This window comes from Equus caballus, chromosome 19, assembly GCF_041296265.1.
Source record: "Equus caballus isolate H_3958 breed thoroughbred chromosome 19, TB-T2T, whole genome shotgun sequence".
NCBI lineage: Eukaryota > Metazoa > Chordata > Mammalia > Perissodactyla > Equidae > Equus > Equus caballus.
The window spans coordinates 11,569,432-11,588,897 of NC_091702.1; the positions used below are offsets into that span (position 1 = coordinate 11,569,432).

Consider the following 19,466-nt stretch of genomic DNA (forward strand, 5'->3'; position numbering starts at 1 on the left):
AATTTCTATTTTACTTGGCTCATCTCATTCCTCTGAAGATAAGTTTCAGGACATATGAATAGACTATACATTATACATACCAGGTACTTGCTACCCCAGGACATTTGCATTGGCCTGGAATGTGTTTCCAATAGACGCCCACTTCCTTCCAGTGAGTCTGCTCAAATTCACCTCTCAATGAGGCCAACACAGAACCCCCTATTTATAATTGCACACCTCTGTCCCCTTACCCTACTCAGTTTTTTTCCCTAATACCTATTGCCTTTTAACATAGTACTACTTTCTATGTCATTTATTTTCCTTCCACCCTCACAAGAATATAAACTTTAGGAGGGCAGAGATTTCTGTCTGTTTTGTTCCCCAAGACCTCAGTGTCTAGATCAGTGCCTGACACAGGATAGGTACTCAATAAATATTTGTAAAATTGACTTGGTTTGATTTGAGTATATTCCCACCGAATTCTATACTTTTTAGTTTGGGCCCATTACTTAGTTTGTCAGCATGATTTTGAGAAATGATTACCTGCTTTCCTCGTGCGTCTTTACGTGTGGCCTACCACCGACATTTAAAGATGCAACCAACCGCAGCCGGGAGACTCTGGGCTCCCAGCCTAGTTCAGTTACTGGTGTGTGGACCTTGGCAATGTACTTAGCCTTTCTGCATCTTGGTTGCATCACCTATAAATGGAGATAAAAACTCTCTCTACCCTATAAAAGTCTCATGAGGATTCAATGAGTTAACACACATGAAGTGCCTACAACAGTGCCTGGCTCCCATTCCATAAATATTAGCTACTGTGATTCCATTTACAGCCATATCCAGGACCCACTCCCCTTTGGTCCTGCTCTGCAGCTCTACCCTCCCCTGCTCAAGGGTTCATCCTCTCCTGACCCACCCCTTCTTTCCTCTCTCACCTGTGACCCACTAGATGGGAAACTGATGAGCTCTCCTGAGCTTCAACTCTCCTCTTTCCTCCACTAGTTTGTCTTAAGCATTTGCCATTAGGCCCAAACTGCTTTTAGAACTCCGGGTGACTCCCTGGCTAACCTGTGCCTGGACTAAAGCTTCCTTGTTTTAACAACGTGCTTCTAAGAAAAATCCCTATGGGAACAAGAGGGAACATTTTCTCACAAGTTGCTTTATTTGACCTTAATCCAGAACAATTTTAATACAGTCATTTATCACCAATAACTTACCCCATTTCATTTAGGTTTTTTTTTGAAATGGCCTCAACATCTTGGATTGTAGTATTTTAAAGAGAAAATAATTTCAAGTCTTCTAAAACAATTTTTCTTTGTCTTGAAACTAATTTAGAAAATCCCTCATATGTACATGCTCTCTGAACCTCACCCTGAGGCTGGAGGAGAAAGTGTCCTCTCTCTGGGAAGAGCTGGGCTAAGCTAACTTGGGGTGGGAAGTCGGCCGGACCTCAGGCCACCAGTCTCAGGACAAGGAGGCTGCCAGAGAACTTGGCTAAAGGTGGGGAGGTAAAAGGTCCAAAGGATTGAATTTCCGGCTCCCGAAATAACCCGAGTACTCCTGGCACCTCCAAATCAGGCCCTGCAGGCTCCTGGATGCTGGCAGAGTGCCACTGTCTGCCCCGGTCCCAGGAGGCCCTGTGAAGCCATGGATGGCCCTCTGTCTCCACAAGACAGGCCCCAGAGACGCTGGGGAGCCCCCTGAACTAAAGGTGGACAAGCAAGGTACATTTGCTCTGCTTACACTCTCATTCTGCTCTCTCTTTAATGTCCTCTTTTTCTTCTGTCTTCTCCTCCACCTCTCTCTAGGCTCCTGGAAGGCGTCAGGACAGTCTTTTCCAGAATCTATGAGAACCACTGTCACTATATCTTTCCCCCGCCAAGTCCAAACCCCGCCTGTACTATTTCTTTAAATTAGCTCACTTTCTCACCTCAATTTTTGAAGGCTAACTACTAAATTTAAAGCCAGTTTCACTTGCCATAAACAGAAGGCTCACCCAGAAATATAATTAAAAGTATATAGTAATAGAGTTTTAATTGGATATGACAGCTTGCTGCAGGCCTGTGCCTGAGTCCTGCTGTTAGGTTAAGGATGCTGGAGAACTGTTAAAGACATACCAGCACCGACGTGAGACTTGCTCCTTGAAATAGAAACTGGAAAGAGGACCAAAAAAAGAGCTACTTTCTTATCTTATTTTTGAATACAATGTCTACGTATAACCTAAGCATTTCCCACTTTGGGAAAAGGTGCTTTGAGTTTTAGACTCACAAAAGGCAAGGAAGTTTGTTGAAATCTGATAGGCCTCATCCCATTTCCTTCAAGCAGTGAGTATACTATTTACTAACTGTACTCAAAATCTTTTGGCACAGTGTTTTCTCATTATGTGTGCACAGCTTGTGACCAACTACCACAGAGCGGTTCGGATATAGGACTCTTCTGTGGATCACAAGGTGTGGCCGGTGAATGGGCCTTTGAACGCCATCTAACCCAAATCTTGACCTATCTCCATTTTCCCGATAAGAGAAAGGGTTCGAGGCCGAGGGCGGTTTGCCCAAGGTCGCACAGAGGGTGTCTAATTTTTGCGTTCCTGCCGGCCGGAGAACAAGCTATCTCCTTCCTCCGGAGGCTTCAGGGAGGGGGGGGCCTGGTTGGCGCCAGGCCAAACCTCTCGCCTCTAGTGTTGACCGCGGTTGCCATGGCAGCGGCGCACTGTTCCCGCCTGTCTTGGTGACGTCAGTGGGCCAGCGCCCAATGGGAAAGCAGCGCGGCGCACGCTCCCCCCTCTCCCGGCGAGCCCGACCTTCGCGGCGGGGAGAGGTGTCGGCGGCGCGGTGAGGCGGCTCCGGTGGCGGCCAAGGCGGGTGCCATCGTCTTGCGGGCCGTCCGCGTCCGCCGCCGCCGGAGACAGAGCCAGGATGTTCGGGATGCTGAGCAGCAGCTTTGAGGATGACCCCTTCTTCTCGTGAGTGCGGGGCCGGGAGCCGCGGCGGCGGGAGTTTGGGGTCTCGAGCCGAGCTCCCGTGAGGGAGGGCAGCGAGTGAAAACTGCCGCGGGCGCGAGGGCCTCGGGGGCTCCGGGAGGCGGTGTGCGGGAGAGGAGGACCGCGGGCGAGGGCGGCAGGGAGGAGAGGACCTGAGGGTGTGGGGGGGCGGGGGACCGGGGGCGTGGGAGGGGGGGAGGAGAGGACCTAGGGGTGTCGGGGGGCGGGGGACCAGGGTCGTGGGAGGCGGGGAGGAGAGGACCTAGGGTTGTGCGGGGGCGGGGGACCGGGGGCGTGGGGGGGGGGAGGAGAGGACCTAGGGGTGTGGGGGGGCGGGGACCAGGGTCGTGGGAGGCGGGGAGGAGAGGACCTAAGGTTGTGGGGGGGGCGGGGGACCGGGAGCGTGGGAGGCAGGGAGGAGAGGACCTTGGGGTGTGGGGGGGCGGGGGACCGGGGCCGTGGGAGGCAGGGAAGAGAGGACCTGGGGGTGTGGGGGGGCGGGGGACCGGGTCGTGGGAGGCAAGGAGGAGAGGACCTAGGGGTGTGGGGGGGCGGGGGACCGGGAGCGTGGGAGGCAGGGAGGAGAGGACCTGGGGGGGGGCAGGGGACGGGGGCGTGGGAAGGAGGGGAGAGCAGGATTTGGGGGCCACTATGCGGGCCGCTCTCAGCTTGCGGGACTTCGGATGCGCGGTTGCTTCCCGCGTGGGGAGTCGCGCCTCGCCGCTGCAGAGCTGCAGGTGGCGGTCACTGCCCTCTGGGTGGAACTTCTGGTGAGAATGCGCCTATTTCCGCACCTGTTTCAATTCCAAATGAGGGGCCGGGATTATTTCACAAGATGACAGTTCTTTGAAAAGGGAAAGGTTTTAAAACAACATTTTTCGTAAAATAAGCGTTCTGACAGCACAGCGAAGTTGGAGAGTTGTGCTGTCCCTCACCTCGAAGTGGCTGGAAGCTGCCAGATGCACTGTTTGCTTGCTGTGTCACAAAGCTAATCTGATGCCTTAGCAAGACGGCATCCAGAAGTTAATTAGTTGTTTCATTGTGATCTAGTTTTCTGGTTTTGCTTGTTTAGTTCTTCCTCTGGCGGTTATAGAAAATAACAACACAATCTAGTTGGATCCCTAAGACAGGACGATTTGTGATCCTCCTTTGCCCAAGTGTTTTGTCAATTTGAATTTTGACTTGATGTCCTAATTTATTATGATCATTTAAATTCTCTATCTATGCAACTTGGGGACCATTTTTTAAAAAGGTTAAAATGTTAACAGTATACTACATAGATTTTTTTGTTTTTAAAGGAAAATATTATATTGGCTTGTGTGTTAGTATTATTTTAAAACCAAATAACATAAAAGTGATAATTGAAAGGATAATTAACAGTAGAAAAGATGAAATGAGTAATATCGAAAAAATAAAATGATTAGCTTTTTATTCTAAAGGTTATTCATTGTAAATAAGGGATATATAGACTCAGGCAAATTTATTATGCTGTTTTAGTTAACTTCTTTAGGAGCTGTTGGGGCATTTAAGATCAGTGTCATTTTAACAAATTGTAAATTTTGTATTATCATTTGATCTTTTAAAAGCCTTTGAGAGTAGGGACTAAATATGTCCATAGGTTCTTATGTAATTGTGACATCAGTACAATGGTTAACGGTTAAGTTTATGATAGACAACTTTTAAGTTGTAGTATGTTCTTGATTATTTCGAAAGAGCAATGGCCTTAGCTAAACCGTGAATGTATATTTAGTACCTTCTTTAAAACGTCTTACAAAAGTGTAATTTAAACTCTTGGGTGACTGAGCAAAGGCGATGAACCCAAGAGTCAGGTCAGAAATAGTAACACCACAAATAGTAGGCCTACATCAAAGAACACTGCCCCTGTGCTTAGGATGGAAAGGACCGTCAGCTCCGCTCAGTAGGCCTCTCAGTCATCGCTCTCTGTAGCCTTCTTCAAATGCAGGCAGCCGCATTATTAAAGTTGAGGATGTAATTAACTTTATAAAACAGATTCATGCTTATTTATTTGCTCCACAATTAACTATATAGAGAGAGTAAGCATACTTTGGTGAGGTAAGGGAGAAAGAGAATGTGAGTTTATACTTATTTCAAGTAATCTGTCTTTTCACCTACCCCTTTAGCCCAATCCCAAACAAAATGAGTATCGATTATTTAATATAAGTCAAACGTAAGGAATTGATAAAGGTGACAGACTACTTATTAAATCATCCAGTAACCTTGAGGAACACAGAAGGGTTCCATGACCACCATCTTTTATATAAGTATTATCCCTATTGCTAACATTATGTGTTTGGTTGTTGGGTTCCCTAGTAGTGGCTAGTTTAGTGTCTGACATGTAGAAAGTGTTCAGTAAATATTGCTTAATGATAATCTGGTAACCTTTACTCTCTGTCTAGTAGTTAATTTGGTATTTAGTTGATTGCTATAAGTAGTTATTTGTATTCAGCAGATGCCATTGTTGATGTTGGCATTTTCCAGTTTGAGCACTACCATTTTCTAAATAATCCATTAGTTCAAAATCAGGGATATCAATATAAGCGCACACTGCTGATTTACTAATTATTGAAAAGCAGGCAGAGAAAAAATACATAGTTCCTGGATGCACAATTAGAATTATCAAACTGGTAAAATACCGTGGTCAAGTTGTCAAATGCTTGAAAGATCTGAGTAAAAAACCAATTAAAATCGGTGGTTTTGAATTCAGATATTTCATTTTCAGTGTTTACCTTCCCATAATAGCACATGTTAAATGTTTCATCAGAAAATTAAAGGGAAACTTTAAAAATGATATTTTAAAGTTTGGTGTTTTATTACGTATTTGGGACTTTAAAAAAATTTTGGTATCATCTTATGTTTTAGAGCTGAAGATATTTCAGTGAAAATTGCCTTACAGTGTGCCTTCATGTGTATGTTCTTAAGTAAATAACACTTGTAATTTGGGTAGAAACACAAGACTAAAAGCTAGCACTTCCTGGCATGCTGTTTCCTCTCAAGAATATTATTTTTTCTTCCAATTTTTATTTGCTTAAGAAGAAATAGAAATATGTATGTATGGACAGGAAAATTTGAAGTTAAAATGGTTTTGGCATCTATCCTATACCCTAAAATAATTGATTATTTAGTATAAAAGTTTATATATATCTAGTACAATCTAGAAATTTCTTTGTGCAGAAATGTGAACTTTGAATCTTCTGAGCTACAGAAATGAAATTCTGATCATGCAAATCTACAGAGAATAGCTGTGTTACCATTTATCCGCTGTTAGATGTTAAAGTCTCAGTGGCAGGTTGACAAATCTATCAGCCTTCTTTTTAATCATCAATTGTTAGCATTTCCTTAAGCCACCCAACGCTTCATATGGGCACCATATGTGTGATGATCAGTCTTAGGTCCAAGAACCCCTCCATATATTCACAGCTGGCTTCTTTTCCCATCTCCTTACTCTTAGCAGGAGCTAAAACTTACATATCTATAATCTCTATTTTTAAATTTTTAAAAAATTAATTATTTTGGGGGCTGGCCCGGTGGCACAGCGGTTGGGTTCACACTTTCTGCTTTGGCAGCCCCGGGTTCACCAGTTCAGATACCAGGTGCGGACATGGCACCGCTTGGCAAGCCATGCTGTGGCAGGCGTCCCACATATAAAGTAGAGGAAGGTGGGTATGAATGTTAGCTCAGGGCCAGTCTTCCTCAGCAAAAACAGGAGTTTTGGTGGCAGATGTTAGCTCAGGGCTAATCTTGCTCAAAAAAAACAGTTTGTTTTGCACTTTGGAGGTGATTGGAGGACACTGCTTTGACCTGTTCACTGAGTTGAAAGTGAATGTGTTCCATGTTACAAGACAGGCATTGACTGATATTTTCTTGATTGAGAATATTGTTGTGGGAGGAAATAAAACAAAGTCACCTTCTATATAAGTTTTTGTGAACAATGAATGTTGAAAGTTACTTACATATTTGTTTCCAGACATATAGTCTGAGGTAGGGTCTTCATGAAGATGATGTAGTTTGGTGCTAATGTCTTCTGCCACATGAACCTCTAATTCTAATTATTTAATAAAGATAGCCTGAGCATGCTCAGCTAAAATTTAAGCTTTTGATTTTCAAGATCCTATTCTATGTTGACTTTGACAGTTACTGTGATTTTTTAGCGCCTAAAAATTTCTGTTCTCAGAAACATTTTAATACAGATATTTCTTAGAAATGAACTTTGCAGATTTTAAGATCAAATTTGATATGATGAGGCACTATAAGCCTTGAACTGAAAGAATTTCTAAGGTAAACTATTTGTTTGGGGCATTCTTTGGTTCATTAGGTACAAACCATTTAGTTAGGAGCCAAGGAGCACAACACGATTGTGACATAGCTGCTGAGTGAAGGAATGCCATTTGGTAGCATCTGATCATATCATACAATGTTCTATCAATGAACATTCTAAGTATCCACCCAAAGGTAGAAGAGTATTTATAGATGAGAGGGGGCCATAGTCATTCCTACAATTCTTAATATCAAAGGTTTCTGCCACACCACCATTTTAAACTGTGCTTCTAAACAGTAGGAAAATAGAATTGGCTATGGAAATGTAATTCATTCTTCAAGTGTTTCTTAGGTTTCTACTCTATGCCCAGCCTTGTGGACTCTATTATAAATTTGTAGAAGTCATGGCCCATGCCCTTAAGATTCTCCTGTGAATATTATGTGCATTATTTCTAATGTCAAAACTTGGATCACCTTTTAGGGACCTGTATACCTCATTGAAACTAGGGGACACTTTTTTGTGATCAAGAGAGCCATAATAATCTGCTGGCTAAGCTTTTGCCACTGCTATGTGTGCTGGAAGGAAGGAATTTTCCTTGATGAATGGGATTGCCATGTCAATTACTCGAGACCCTTATGTAATAAAGAATAATGTAATACTTTTTACTTAGAAGCACAAATATCTATATTCTTGTACAGGCCAAATAAAATTGTAACTCTGGCAAAAAAAAAAAAAGTTTATGTTGGAGAGAGTCTTAAAAACAGGAACTTATTCTGAAGTGAAACATTATCAGCCCTTTAAAAAAAACTTTTATGTTGAAATTATTCCCAAGAGACCCAGAATCAATCTGAGTTAAAATTTTTTGTACGGGGATAGGGCACCACTTTATTTTTCCTAGCTTGTGATAGGTTAATAATATGGAATAGCAAAAGTGCATTGGTGCCAAATATCATTTTGTTTGGTTGTGGTTTGTGTCAGCAGTCCTTAAAGAGGTAGTATGGCCATTGTAAAAGTATAAGTAAGTTTTTCCAGATTTCAATGAAAAGGCATCCTTATGGAAAATCCAAAAACTATGGAAAGTTTGGTGAAGGAAGTCATGCAACTGAAGATTTTAGCTACTATCATTTTGATGTATTTCATTTCCATTTTCCATATATGAAATTTTTTTCTAAAATTGGAACCAGAATTTATGGTTATAAATATACTACTTTTCCTCAACATTTACATAAGCATTTTCCTAGTCTTTATATATTCCTTAAAGCATGAATTTAGTGTCTGCAAAATACTGCATCCTGTGGATGCACAAAGAATATTTTTCATATAGATGTTTAACCACATTACAAATGATAACTTTAGACTAGTTTATGTACATGAAATGACCAATTTATAGGGTATGAACTTTATAAAGCCTCATCATATTTCCAATTTATTTTTATAGAAGAATGAAACATTAATTTTCAAAAGAGAACAATATGGATAAATAGAAAAATATAAAAACTAGTAGCTTCTCACCTCAGAAAACAAACTCTGTACCGGGTTAATTTAAAAAGCATTAAAACAACTCCTTGCTACAACAGGAGATTTTTGGCTTTGATGAAGAAGAATTCACGGTTGAACAAGAGAAATCTTAAAGTCACCTCCAAGTAGTGCTGTTCTGGGTAGACGTGGGTTGAACTCACTTCAGGGTCCAGCCAGATTGCTTCCTGATTTCTTCAGACAGGTGCAAAAGCCAGACTGTGAGCCCACTTTTGTCTTAATGCTTTTTCCACCAGGCAGGCTTTTGTTCATGTCACTCAAAAAAATAAACGTGTTTTTTTAGCATTCACTCTATGTATAAATATACCTATTTCTATTTAAATAAAGAGAAATCTGGTAGTGGCTACCAGGGGAAAGGTGGGGTGGGGGGTGGGCACAAAGGGTGAAGTGGTGCACCTACAACACGAATGACAAACATTAATGTACAACTGAAATCACACAAGATTGTAACCTATCATTAACTCAATAAAAAAATAAAAAAATAAAAATAAATAAAGAGAAATCTGGGCCACATTTTAAATGAGCCACATTTAGTTGCTGAATTTTTAGCCCAATTATAATGCAAGCAGAAAAATAAATCTTAATAAAGTTTATGTCTCTATAGTAAAATAATACCTGTTTAATACTCACTTATTCACAGAGCAAAATTTAGTATTCCCTGAAATATCTTTCTTCTTTGCAGTTGAATCTCTCACATATCTAAAGGGGAAGTTGATTGAATTTCTCAAGTAACTGCGTATTAATAAGAACAAACATTTTAATCTCCATATTTGTACCCATATTCTAAGCTCTAAATGTCCAGTGAGTATAAAGATCTAAGCTAAAGGACTCTTTTTTTGAATGACCCATTTTTTTAAAACATCAGGTGGTGTGAAATTCCTTCTTTACATAGTTCTGTTTCTTTTTTTCTTCTTTAAGGATTGGTTTTTTATTCTGAAACATTTCAGACATACAAAAGTATAACAGAATAACAATACTGTGTACCCATCACCCAGAATTTCACAATTTACACTTACTTTATCCATCTCTGTTGCTGCTGCTGTCTCCAAAATGATTTAAAGCGATTTCCAGACTTTTTGTCATCTTCCCCCATGCATTTCCAAATATGTCTCTGAAAAATATGGTTGTCTTCTTACATAACCACAATACCATATTCACATCTAGCAAAATTAACAATAATTCCAATTGCTTGGTATCATCTGGCATTGAGTATTATCTAGATATGCCATACTTTGTAATAATATAGTGTTTGAGGTAAGAATTAGAAGGAAATTGTTTCTTAGACGACTCATTTATGAATGTTAGAACTACTTGCAACTCTGTTCCTTTAAGATCCTTCCATTTTAAAGTAACCTTTGATCTTCAGATCTTGATTGAGGAGAGCATAAAGCAGCTCCCTTTCTGCCCTCTACTACGCTAACGCACAAGCTGCAGCTCGCTGCCTGTCTGTGACCCACTGAAGCTGTGAATGGCCACAGCTTCCTCCTAGAGGCCGCTGCCTATAATTCTGCTGGAATCAGCGTTCTCAAACTCTTAACAGGTGGAAAATCTAGGAAGGGTGGTCTTAAATTTTCTGTGCCTGTCAGTCCTATCGTTAAGATAAAATATAAAATTAAAAATCTCACAAGAATCCATGGAAAAATCACCTTATTTATAATACTTTTCTGTATTGCATGTATACTGTCTTTACTTGTTTGTTCTATGTTAGAGTCTGTTTTTAGTTGGAAAGGATGAAATATATGTAATATCTAAATCTAACTCTGGTGTCTTTGTTTTATTATATTTCCTAAGTGAATTTAGTACAACTATGTTTCTCCAGTTAATACTAGACATTCAACTAAAGACATTCTTCGTTCTGAAAGACTCAGTTACTAATTTGGTTAAGAATAGTTTAATTTTTGGACTCCTCTTGAAATTTTTGTGTTCTATTGCACTAAGAGCATCCTCAACCTGCACACACTAGAGAGCACTTTCCTTTTATGACTTTTTATAAAACTTGTCAGTGAGCTGGAAAGAGGCTGGAAAGTAGAGCAGTGTCACCAAGCGGATGGCTATGTAGGAGACAAGAGTTGTCTGAGGAGAACAAACGGAGGAGTAAGAGTACTGACATGTCACGGTTTGTTTAGAATTTGCATTTTAAACATCTGCTTTGTAAAATTGGTCATCCAGACCACAGTGGCCATAATGCAGAGGTGGTTGGAAATTATCCTGTGGTCAGATATGCAGAGGATCTGCTATTTAAGTAATTTATAACTATATTTCTTTTCTGCTTAAAAGTTTCCTTTAAGCAGTGGATACTGCACAAGAATAAACAGATCTGTAGAACAAAACGTCTGGAAACACTCTCATATGCAGCCTCCCTATTAGATTTATTCAGGGAATACTGATCTTTTTTATTTTATATTTTAATACTTTGTAATATCATCAAGTGTACCTGGGAAATGGCACTGCTTTCTGAGTAGAAGACTTAGATTATGACTGCTGAAACTAATGACACCTAGTTCTTTATTTTTAGTAAAACTTCACTGCTGAGCTATTATGTTTCTGAACTGAAAATCAGCAATCTAACCACAGTAGTTAAAAAAGAAATCCTTTAGATAAGTTAAAAACACTCACCTTTACACTGTTTATACCAGAGTCAACTTAATCACTCAAAACATTCTATATAACAAATTTCTGTGTTCAATTTTCATAAATAATGTTCAAGGTTAATAAGGCAATAAGACCTCAGAACTACACAATGTTTTTGGAGTACAATTTCTGCCTTGGCATATTTTTAAAACTTGTGCCTAATTAATGACAAGTGGAAAATACTAATTTATTGAAACATAAAACTTAGTAGCATCTTACGTGAATACACAAACTTGACAAGCTAATATACTTTAGGGTTTTCACAGAGTGAGATAAGTTGGCATACTTTATTTTACAGCATTCTAGTGGGAGTTGCCAAGAGATAAACTTTATCATTATTGTGAAAGAAAAGCATTTTGGAGCCTATACTGAACATTTGCGTTTGATTTGGAATTGCAGAGCTTTTTTCCCATTTGAATTTTCCATATTTATACATGCACTATAAAGTTTAAAAAATGAAAAAAGTTCATAAAGTTCAATAACATCCAACATCTGGCAATTAATACCTTATTTCATAAAATATTAATGGTAACCTATGCTGCCTTTTTGAGAGAAAGAAAAGAAAGTAGAAAAAAAATAGAAGTACTTAAAGAAAAATGATAAAATAGTTGGAAGAGTCAGTAATACTCAGAAATTCTGGAATGGGATTAAAGCTGACAAAAATAAAAGGAGTAAACTTTCTCACCTACATTGGTTCAGTTGCAGAAAACAAAATTTACTCCAGCAATTTTAGGCAGGAAGGAGTTTATTCTTAAATGGCTTAGAGAATCACTGTGATGGCTGAAGAAACAGACTCTAGATCAACCTTTCAGGAATGACTCCCAAAGCCACATCACAGACCCAGACCACCAAGGGAGTAACTGCCACTTCTAGCATTAGGAGTTGTTGAATTGGGAAGCTCCTGGCTCCAAAGCCATGGTGAACCTACTTGTACCTGTAATAACAAAATGAATTTCTCATAACTGTCTCCCAATACCCATGAAGCTCTAGTGATCAGAGACACTGCAAATTCTAACACTGCTACAGAAAAACTATGTGCAAAGAGGATTAATAGCACATACAGACTCTGCTGCACCTCTACCTTCCAGTTCTCAATTAATTGCCCATAATTGGCAGAACCTAACTCGAGAACCTTAGCTACAGTGCAGTCTAGGGAATTAAGTTTTTAGCTTTCCAGTCTCTGCAGTATAGAAAGGCAGATTGAAAGGAGATTGAAATGGATTGAATGCCAGTCTACTTTATATCCTCCTCCTCCACTTTCCCTAATCTCTATTTCCCTTCCAACCCCAAGCCTGCTCAGTGATTTCTGGCAGCAAAATGTTCTTTTTCCCTTTGTGTTGCTATTTTAAAACAAGTAAATGAAAATAACTATATGTGACTGAGGAAAAATTAAAATTTGCAGTCAGTCTACCCTCTCCTCACTTCCTTTTTAGGAGGATAGATTATTGCTCCCAGGGTACTCCTTTGCTGTACTGAATCTCAGAAATGAAGGAACAAGAAAATTGTAAGATCTAGAGATTGAAACTGTATAATAGATCTAGAGATCACTGTATAACCTTGTGCCTATGGTCAACAATACTGTATTGTGTGCTTAAATTTTTGTTAGGAGGGTAGGTTTCATATTAGGTATTCTTACCACAATAAAAAAAGGATACAAAACTCAAGAAGCTGGAGAAGCCAGTTTGATAGGAGAAAAAGAAGTCTGTTAGGTCTCAGATTGAAAGAGTTTTGGGAGGATGTTAAAACAGGAGAACCTTAAGAGTGACATCGGCATCATGATGGAGTGAGTTCTCTTTTTCTCTCCCCTTAAGTTACAGCTAAATTAATATCCATTAACCAAAAGAGGATTCCCTATACAGCACAACAGGATGCCTCAGAGATCCATGCAGCTATACCTCCAAAAGTGGGTGGACTGGACCCCCAGGAAGCAGTGGAACTAGGGGTGTGGCCTCCTCCCTCTCCCTGGTGGCAACAGTCCAGGTCGAGGATCCGCATAACCCCGGCCAGCATGCTTGAGTGGAGGTGGGGGTAGCCCGGCTTGTGGGAGTACCCATCATGCCACAGCAGCCCTGGCCACATGAACTCTCCCTGCCAAGTGGCGGCAGCTCAGCCCATGCAAAGGTAGCCCGCCTGAGTGACAGCCCTGCCCACACGAACATGACCCACCCAAGAAGCGCAAAGGGATCTCACTGAGTGGTTGCAGCTGGCCCACATGAACACTGGGCAGCCACTGGCACAACTACGAGCAGACCTGTTCTAGTGGGAACAGAAAAAAACAGCCCTAGCCCACTCCCCCCCCCCCCAACAGTGGCAGGTGGAATCTGCAACAGGTGCCACAGCAGAACCCGTGACCTAGCCCCCAGGGGCAGCAACCCTGATACCAGCTCCACCAGCAGGGGCTGTCTGCAAGTCCCTGGGTCTTCAGGCCCCGTCCAGTGACAGTGATACTTATGAACCCAGCACCCCAAGACAACCTGGGAACAGCAACAGTGCAGGTGGTGCACAGGACAGCAGGATTCAAGGCTATAGAAAGCCAGTGGAGGAAAACAAGACCAAGGTGACCAGATGCAAAGTAACCAAAGCTGTACCCAAATAAGAAAAGGTGACTACTACCACAAACGTGCTGGCAGAGGATCAATTCATCAAGCACCATGAAGAATTACAGTAACACTGCAAAATAGAAAGAAAATGACAACTCTCCAGAAACCAAACATGAAGTCACAGAAGACTACAATTTAACTAACAGAAAATTCAAAATAGCTATCATAAACTAGAGGTTATAAGAAAACTCAAAAAGACAGTTCAGTGAGCTTAGGAATAAAATTAATGAACAGAAGGAATAGAATACTGCACCAAAGAGACTGATGCTCTAAAAAATACTAAAAAAATTTTGCATATGAAGTACACAACTAGTGAGATAAAAAATACAGAACATAAAAAATAGAGTGGACTTTATGGAGGAGAGACTTAGTGACCTTGAAGATAGAAACCTAGAAATGCTTCAAGTGGAGGAGGAGAGAGAACTAAGATTCAAAAAAAAAAAAAAAAAAAGACTTCAAGAAATATCTGACTGAATTAGGAAAAGTAACATAAGGATTATAGATATCCCAAAGGAAGAAGAGAGGGAGAAGGGAGCAGAGAGCTTGTTCAAAGAAATAATAACTGAGAACTTCCCAAACCTGGGAAAGAAACTGGACATACAAGGACATGAAGCCAATAGACCACCTAATTACATCAATGTAAAAAGACCTCCTCTGAGGCATATTTTAGTAAACCTGGCATATTTAGATAAAGAAAAAATATTAAGGTCAGCAAGGAAGAAGAAAATAAGCTATAAAGGAACCCCTGTCAAGGCTGTCAGTGGATTTCTCAGCAGAAACCTTACACACTAGGAGAGAGTGGAATGATATATTCAGAATTCTGAAAGACAAGACTTTCAACCAAGAATACTCTATCCTGCAAAGCTATCCTTCACATACGATGAAGAAATAAAAATCCAGCTAAACAAAAGCTGAGGGAATTCATTGCCACAAGACACCCCCTACAAGAAATGACCAAGAAAGACCCTGTTCGGGGGGGGAAAATAAGGTTTACAAAGCCTGGAGCAAGGAGATAAATTGTCAGACAAAATCAGAGAACTGCAGCTCTTTATCAGAACAGGTTAGCAAACACTATAACGTTAAAGGGAAGGAAAGCATACGAAGTACATAAAGCAACTATTAACAGATCGAAAAGGAAAAATTAACAGCAACACAATAATAGTAGAGGACCTCAACACCCCACTTACATCAATAGATAGATCATCCAGACAGGAAGTCAACATGGAAATAGTGGAATTAAATGAAAAACTAGACCAGATGGACTTAATAAGTATATATAGAATTGGACGGTCAAGAAGAAATGGATCCATTCTTAGAGTCATACAATCTTCCCAAATTCAATCAAGAAGAAGTAGAGAATCTGAAGAGACCAATCACAAGAGATTGAAACAGAATCAAAAACGTCCCCCAAAATAAAAGTCCAAGACCAGATGGCTCCTCAGAATAATTCTACCAAACATTTAAAGAAGATTTAATACCTATCCTTCTCAAACTATTCCAAAAAATTGAGAAGATGGAACACTTCCTAACTCATTCTACAAGGCCAACATCACTCTGATCCCAAAGCCAGACAAGGACAACACAAGGAAAATTACAGGCCAATATTGCTGATGAACTAAGATGCAAAAATCCTCACCAAAATATTGACAAACTGAATACAGCAATACATCAAAAAGATCATACACCATGATCAAGTGGGATTTATACTAGTGATGCAGGGATGGCTCAACATCTGCAAATCAGTGTGATACACCACATTAACAAAATGAGCAATAAAAACCACATGATCATCTCAATAGATGCGTAGAAAGCATTTGACAAGATCCAACATCCATTTTTGATAGGAACTGTCAATAAAATGGGTATAGAGAGAAAATACCTCAACATAATAAAGGCCATATATGACACCTACAGCCAGCATCATACTCAATGGGGGAAAACTGAAAGCCATACCTATCAGAACAGGAACAAGACAAAGGTGCCCACTCTCACCACTCTTATTCACCATAGTACTGGAGGTTTTGGCCAGAGCAGTTACGAAAGAAAAAGAAAGAAAAAGAATCCAAATTGGCAAGGAAGAAGTGAAACTCTCACTCTTTGCAGACGACATGGTTCTGTATATAGTAAACCCTAAAGAATCCATTGGAAAACTATTAGAAATAGTCAACAACTACAGGAAAGTTGCAGGGTACAAAACCAACTTAAAAAACTAGTTGCATTTCTATACTCTAATAATGAACTAACGGAAAAAGATCTCAAGAATAAATCTCATTTACAATCGCAACAAAAAGAATAAAATACCTAGGAATAAATGTAACCAAGGAAGTGAAAGACCTATACAATGAAACTATAAGACATTATTGAAATAAATCAATGATGACATGAAGAAATGGAAAGATATTCCATGCACGTGGACTGGAAGAATAAACATAGTCAAAATGTCCATACTTCCTAAAGCGATCTATAGATTCAGTGCGATCCTCATAACATTCTTCACAGAAATAAAATGAAGAATCCTAAAATTCATAAGGGGCAGCAAAAGACCCCAAAAAGCTAAAGCAATCCTGAGAAAAAAGAACAAAGCTGGAGGCATCACAACCCCTGACTTCAAAATATACTGCAAAGCTATAATAGTCAAAACAGCATGGTATTGGTACAAAAACAGACACACAGATAAATGGAACAAAATTGAAAGTCCAGAAATAAAACCACACATCTATGGACAACTAATCTTTGACAAAGGAGCCAAGAACATACAATGGAGAAAGGAAAGTCTCTTCAATAAATGGTGTTGGAAAAACTGGACAGCCACATGCAAAAGAACAAAAGTAGACCATTATCTTTTGCCATACACAAAAATTAACTCAAAATGGATTAAAGACTTGAAGGTAAGACATGAAACCATAAAACTAGAATAAAATATAGACAGTACAATCTTTATCGGTCTTAGAAGCATCTTTTTGAATACTATGTCTGCTTAAGCAAAGGAAACAAAAGAAAAAGTAAACAAATGGGACATCATCAGACTAAAGAGCTTCTGCAAGGCTGTGCTGATCCAACAAAAGAATGAGCATTTAAAATACCAAAGCTAATTGAACAAAGAAGACTATAGAAAGTGTAATTTATGTCTTCAGAGGACTGTAATTTTATGTGGCCAAAAAATCTCCAATTGTACCAACTTGCCTACAGATAACATCAAAAGCCCAGGATAAAATACAGAAACAACTTTCTGGAGAATGACCAAAAGCAGACATGCACTGGAGGATACTCAACAGTTGGAAGAAGGGAGAGGCAATTCTAGCTTGAGAGTAAACCTGATCTGTGCCATGCAGGGTGGGTAAAACTCTGATACAAGACTTTAAATTGTTCTGGCCTAATAACCAGGGACAGAGTTTAGTGCAGCCATAGTCATTGGAAAGTGAGAAGGAAGTCCCAAAAAGGAGAGAGTCAGAGAGCATGAGCACCAGCTACTGTGAATAAATTCCTCACAAATCTCCCTCTGAGGCTGAAACAACATAGATGTGGCCCATCTAAAAGAACTAAACTGTGATTTGAACTGCCACTTAAGAGACAGAATTTGAATTTTTAAAAAGAAAAAATCACCACTCCTGAATATAACAGATATATAACTTCTATGGCATAATAGCTGCAACATATAGATACAATACAAAATTACTTGACAAACAGGAAAATGTGATTCATTCTACAGAGGAAAGATAATCAATAGAGACTGATCCCAAAATGATCCAGATGTTGGAACAGGCAAGAATTTTAAGGCACTTATTATAATTTTTCTCAGTGATATAAAGAAAAACATGCAATGAACCAAAAGATATGAAATATTAGTCAAGGGAGAGAAAGTATAGAACAAAAACAAACAAATAGAAATTCTAGAACTGAAAAATATGATATTTTTAAGGAAAAAATTCACTTGATGGGTTTAACAGCAGAATGGAAATGACAGAGGAAGGAGTCAGTGAACTTGAAAGTATATTAATAAAAGTCAATCTGAAAACAAAACCAATAGATCTGTAGGGAAATATCAAGATGTCTTAACATAGGTGTAATTGGAGAAGAAGAAGAGAGAATGAGGCATAAAAAATTAGTTGAAATAATGGAAATTACCAAATTTGGTGAAAGATAAAACTTTAGAAAGTCAAGAAGCTGTAAGTGAACTCTTAAGGATAAATATGAAGAAAACTATGCCTAAATCCATCATAGTCAAACTTCTGAAAGCTAAAGACAAAGAGAAAAATCTTGAAAACAGCCAGAGGAGGGGGCCGGCCTGGTGGCGCAGCGGTTAAGTGTGCATGTTCCGCTTTGGCGGCCTGGGGTTCACTGGTTCGGATCCCACGTGCAGACATGGCACCCCTTGGCAAGCCATCCTGTGGTAGGCATCCCACATATAAAGTGGAGGAAGATGGGCACAGATGTTAGCTCAGGGCCAGTCTTCCTCAGCAAAAAGAGGAGGATTGGCAGCAGATGTTAGCTCAGGGCTAATGTTCCTCAAAAACAAGCAACCGGAGTTGCCATCATGTCCTAGTTAGTGCCAGATTCAATCTTGTCTGAGACACTTTAAAAAAAAAAAAACAACAACAGCCAGAGGAAAATGGCACATTGATTGTATGCAAGAGAAGAATAATTTGAATTCCCTTTGGCTTCCCACCAGAAACAACAGAGGCCAATAGACAGTGAAACATCTTTAAAGTACTACAGGAAAAAAACTATCAACTTAGATTTATCATGTGAAAATATCCTTTAAGAATAAAGAGTGAAATAAAATAAGATAAAAGAAAATTAAGAGAATTTGTTGCAGGCATACCTGTAGAACAACAAGTGTTAAAGTTCTTTAGTGAAGGAAAATGATATCAGGTGACAACTTGAACATTAGGGAAAGAACACTGTCAAAAACGTTACATGTGGATAAATATGAAATAGCTTCAGAGATGTCAGAGGATAGTGCAGTCATTAAAAAACACTAACCAGAGATAGCAGAAATTGAAATTTTTATCTTAAAAGAAAAAACTGAGTTAAGCAGAATGTTCGCAACCAAAGACTGAGTTATGGTGGGGACTGGAATTGGCCACTCCCTGATATGTCTCTTTGGCATGAGGATTATTTTGGGCTGGTTACTTTTAAAAACTGCAGACATGAGAGAAACTCTGGAAAGTAGAATTTACTTACCCTTTGTTAAGAGACGTTTCCATCTGTAAGGGAAATCTCCATCTGTAAAGGTGTCTGCCTCTCTGGACCAGGAAGAAGAGGGGATGACCTTATCTCTAGAAACTCTTATCAATGCAGAAGGCAAGGACTCAAGTCTGCATGATAATCTGACTCTTGTTTACTGTGCTTTTCTGGTGATCTCCCGTAACTGACTCCCGCCCCCCCCCCAACATCCTCCTTTGTCTTTAGCTGAGGATGGAGTTTAAGGTGAGAGCTTCCACCATTTTGGTGAGTTACTCAG

The 19,466-nt window shown here is 39.7% G+C and overlaps 1 protein-coding gene across 2 annotated transcripts in view; it reads left to right on the top strand.

Moving 5' to 3' along the window:
* Nucleotides 1-1,582: 1,582 nt before the first annotated feature.
* MLF1 (myeloid leukemia factor 1) overlaps nucleotides 1,583-19,466 on the top strand; it is a 43,628-nt gene continuing 25,744 nt past the window's right edge. The window contains exons 1-2 of one of the 2 annotated variants that reach the window (XM_023623205.2): nucleotides 1,583-1,690; nucleotides 1,788-2,941. In XM_023623205.2, the coding sequence (XP_023478973.2) occupies nucleotides 2,895-2,941 (47 nt within the window). In that variant the 5' untranslated portion in view covers nucleotides 1,583-1,690; nucleotides 1,788-2,894. Of the gene's footprint in view, nucleotides 1,691-1,787; nucleotides 2,942-19,466 lie in introns of those variants that run through there. The other variant, XM_023623206.2, reaches the window with a different exon arrangement.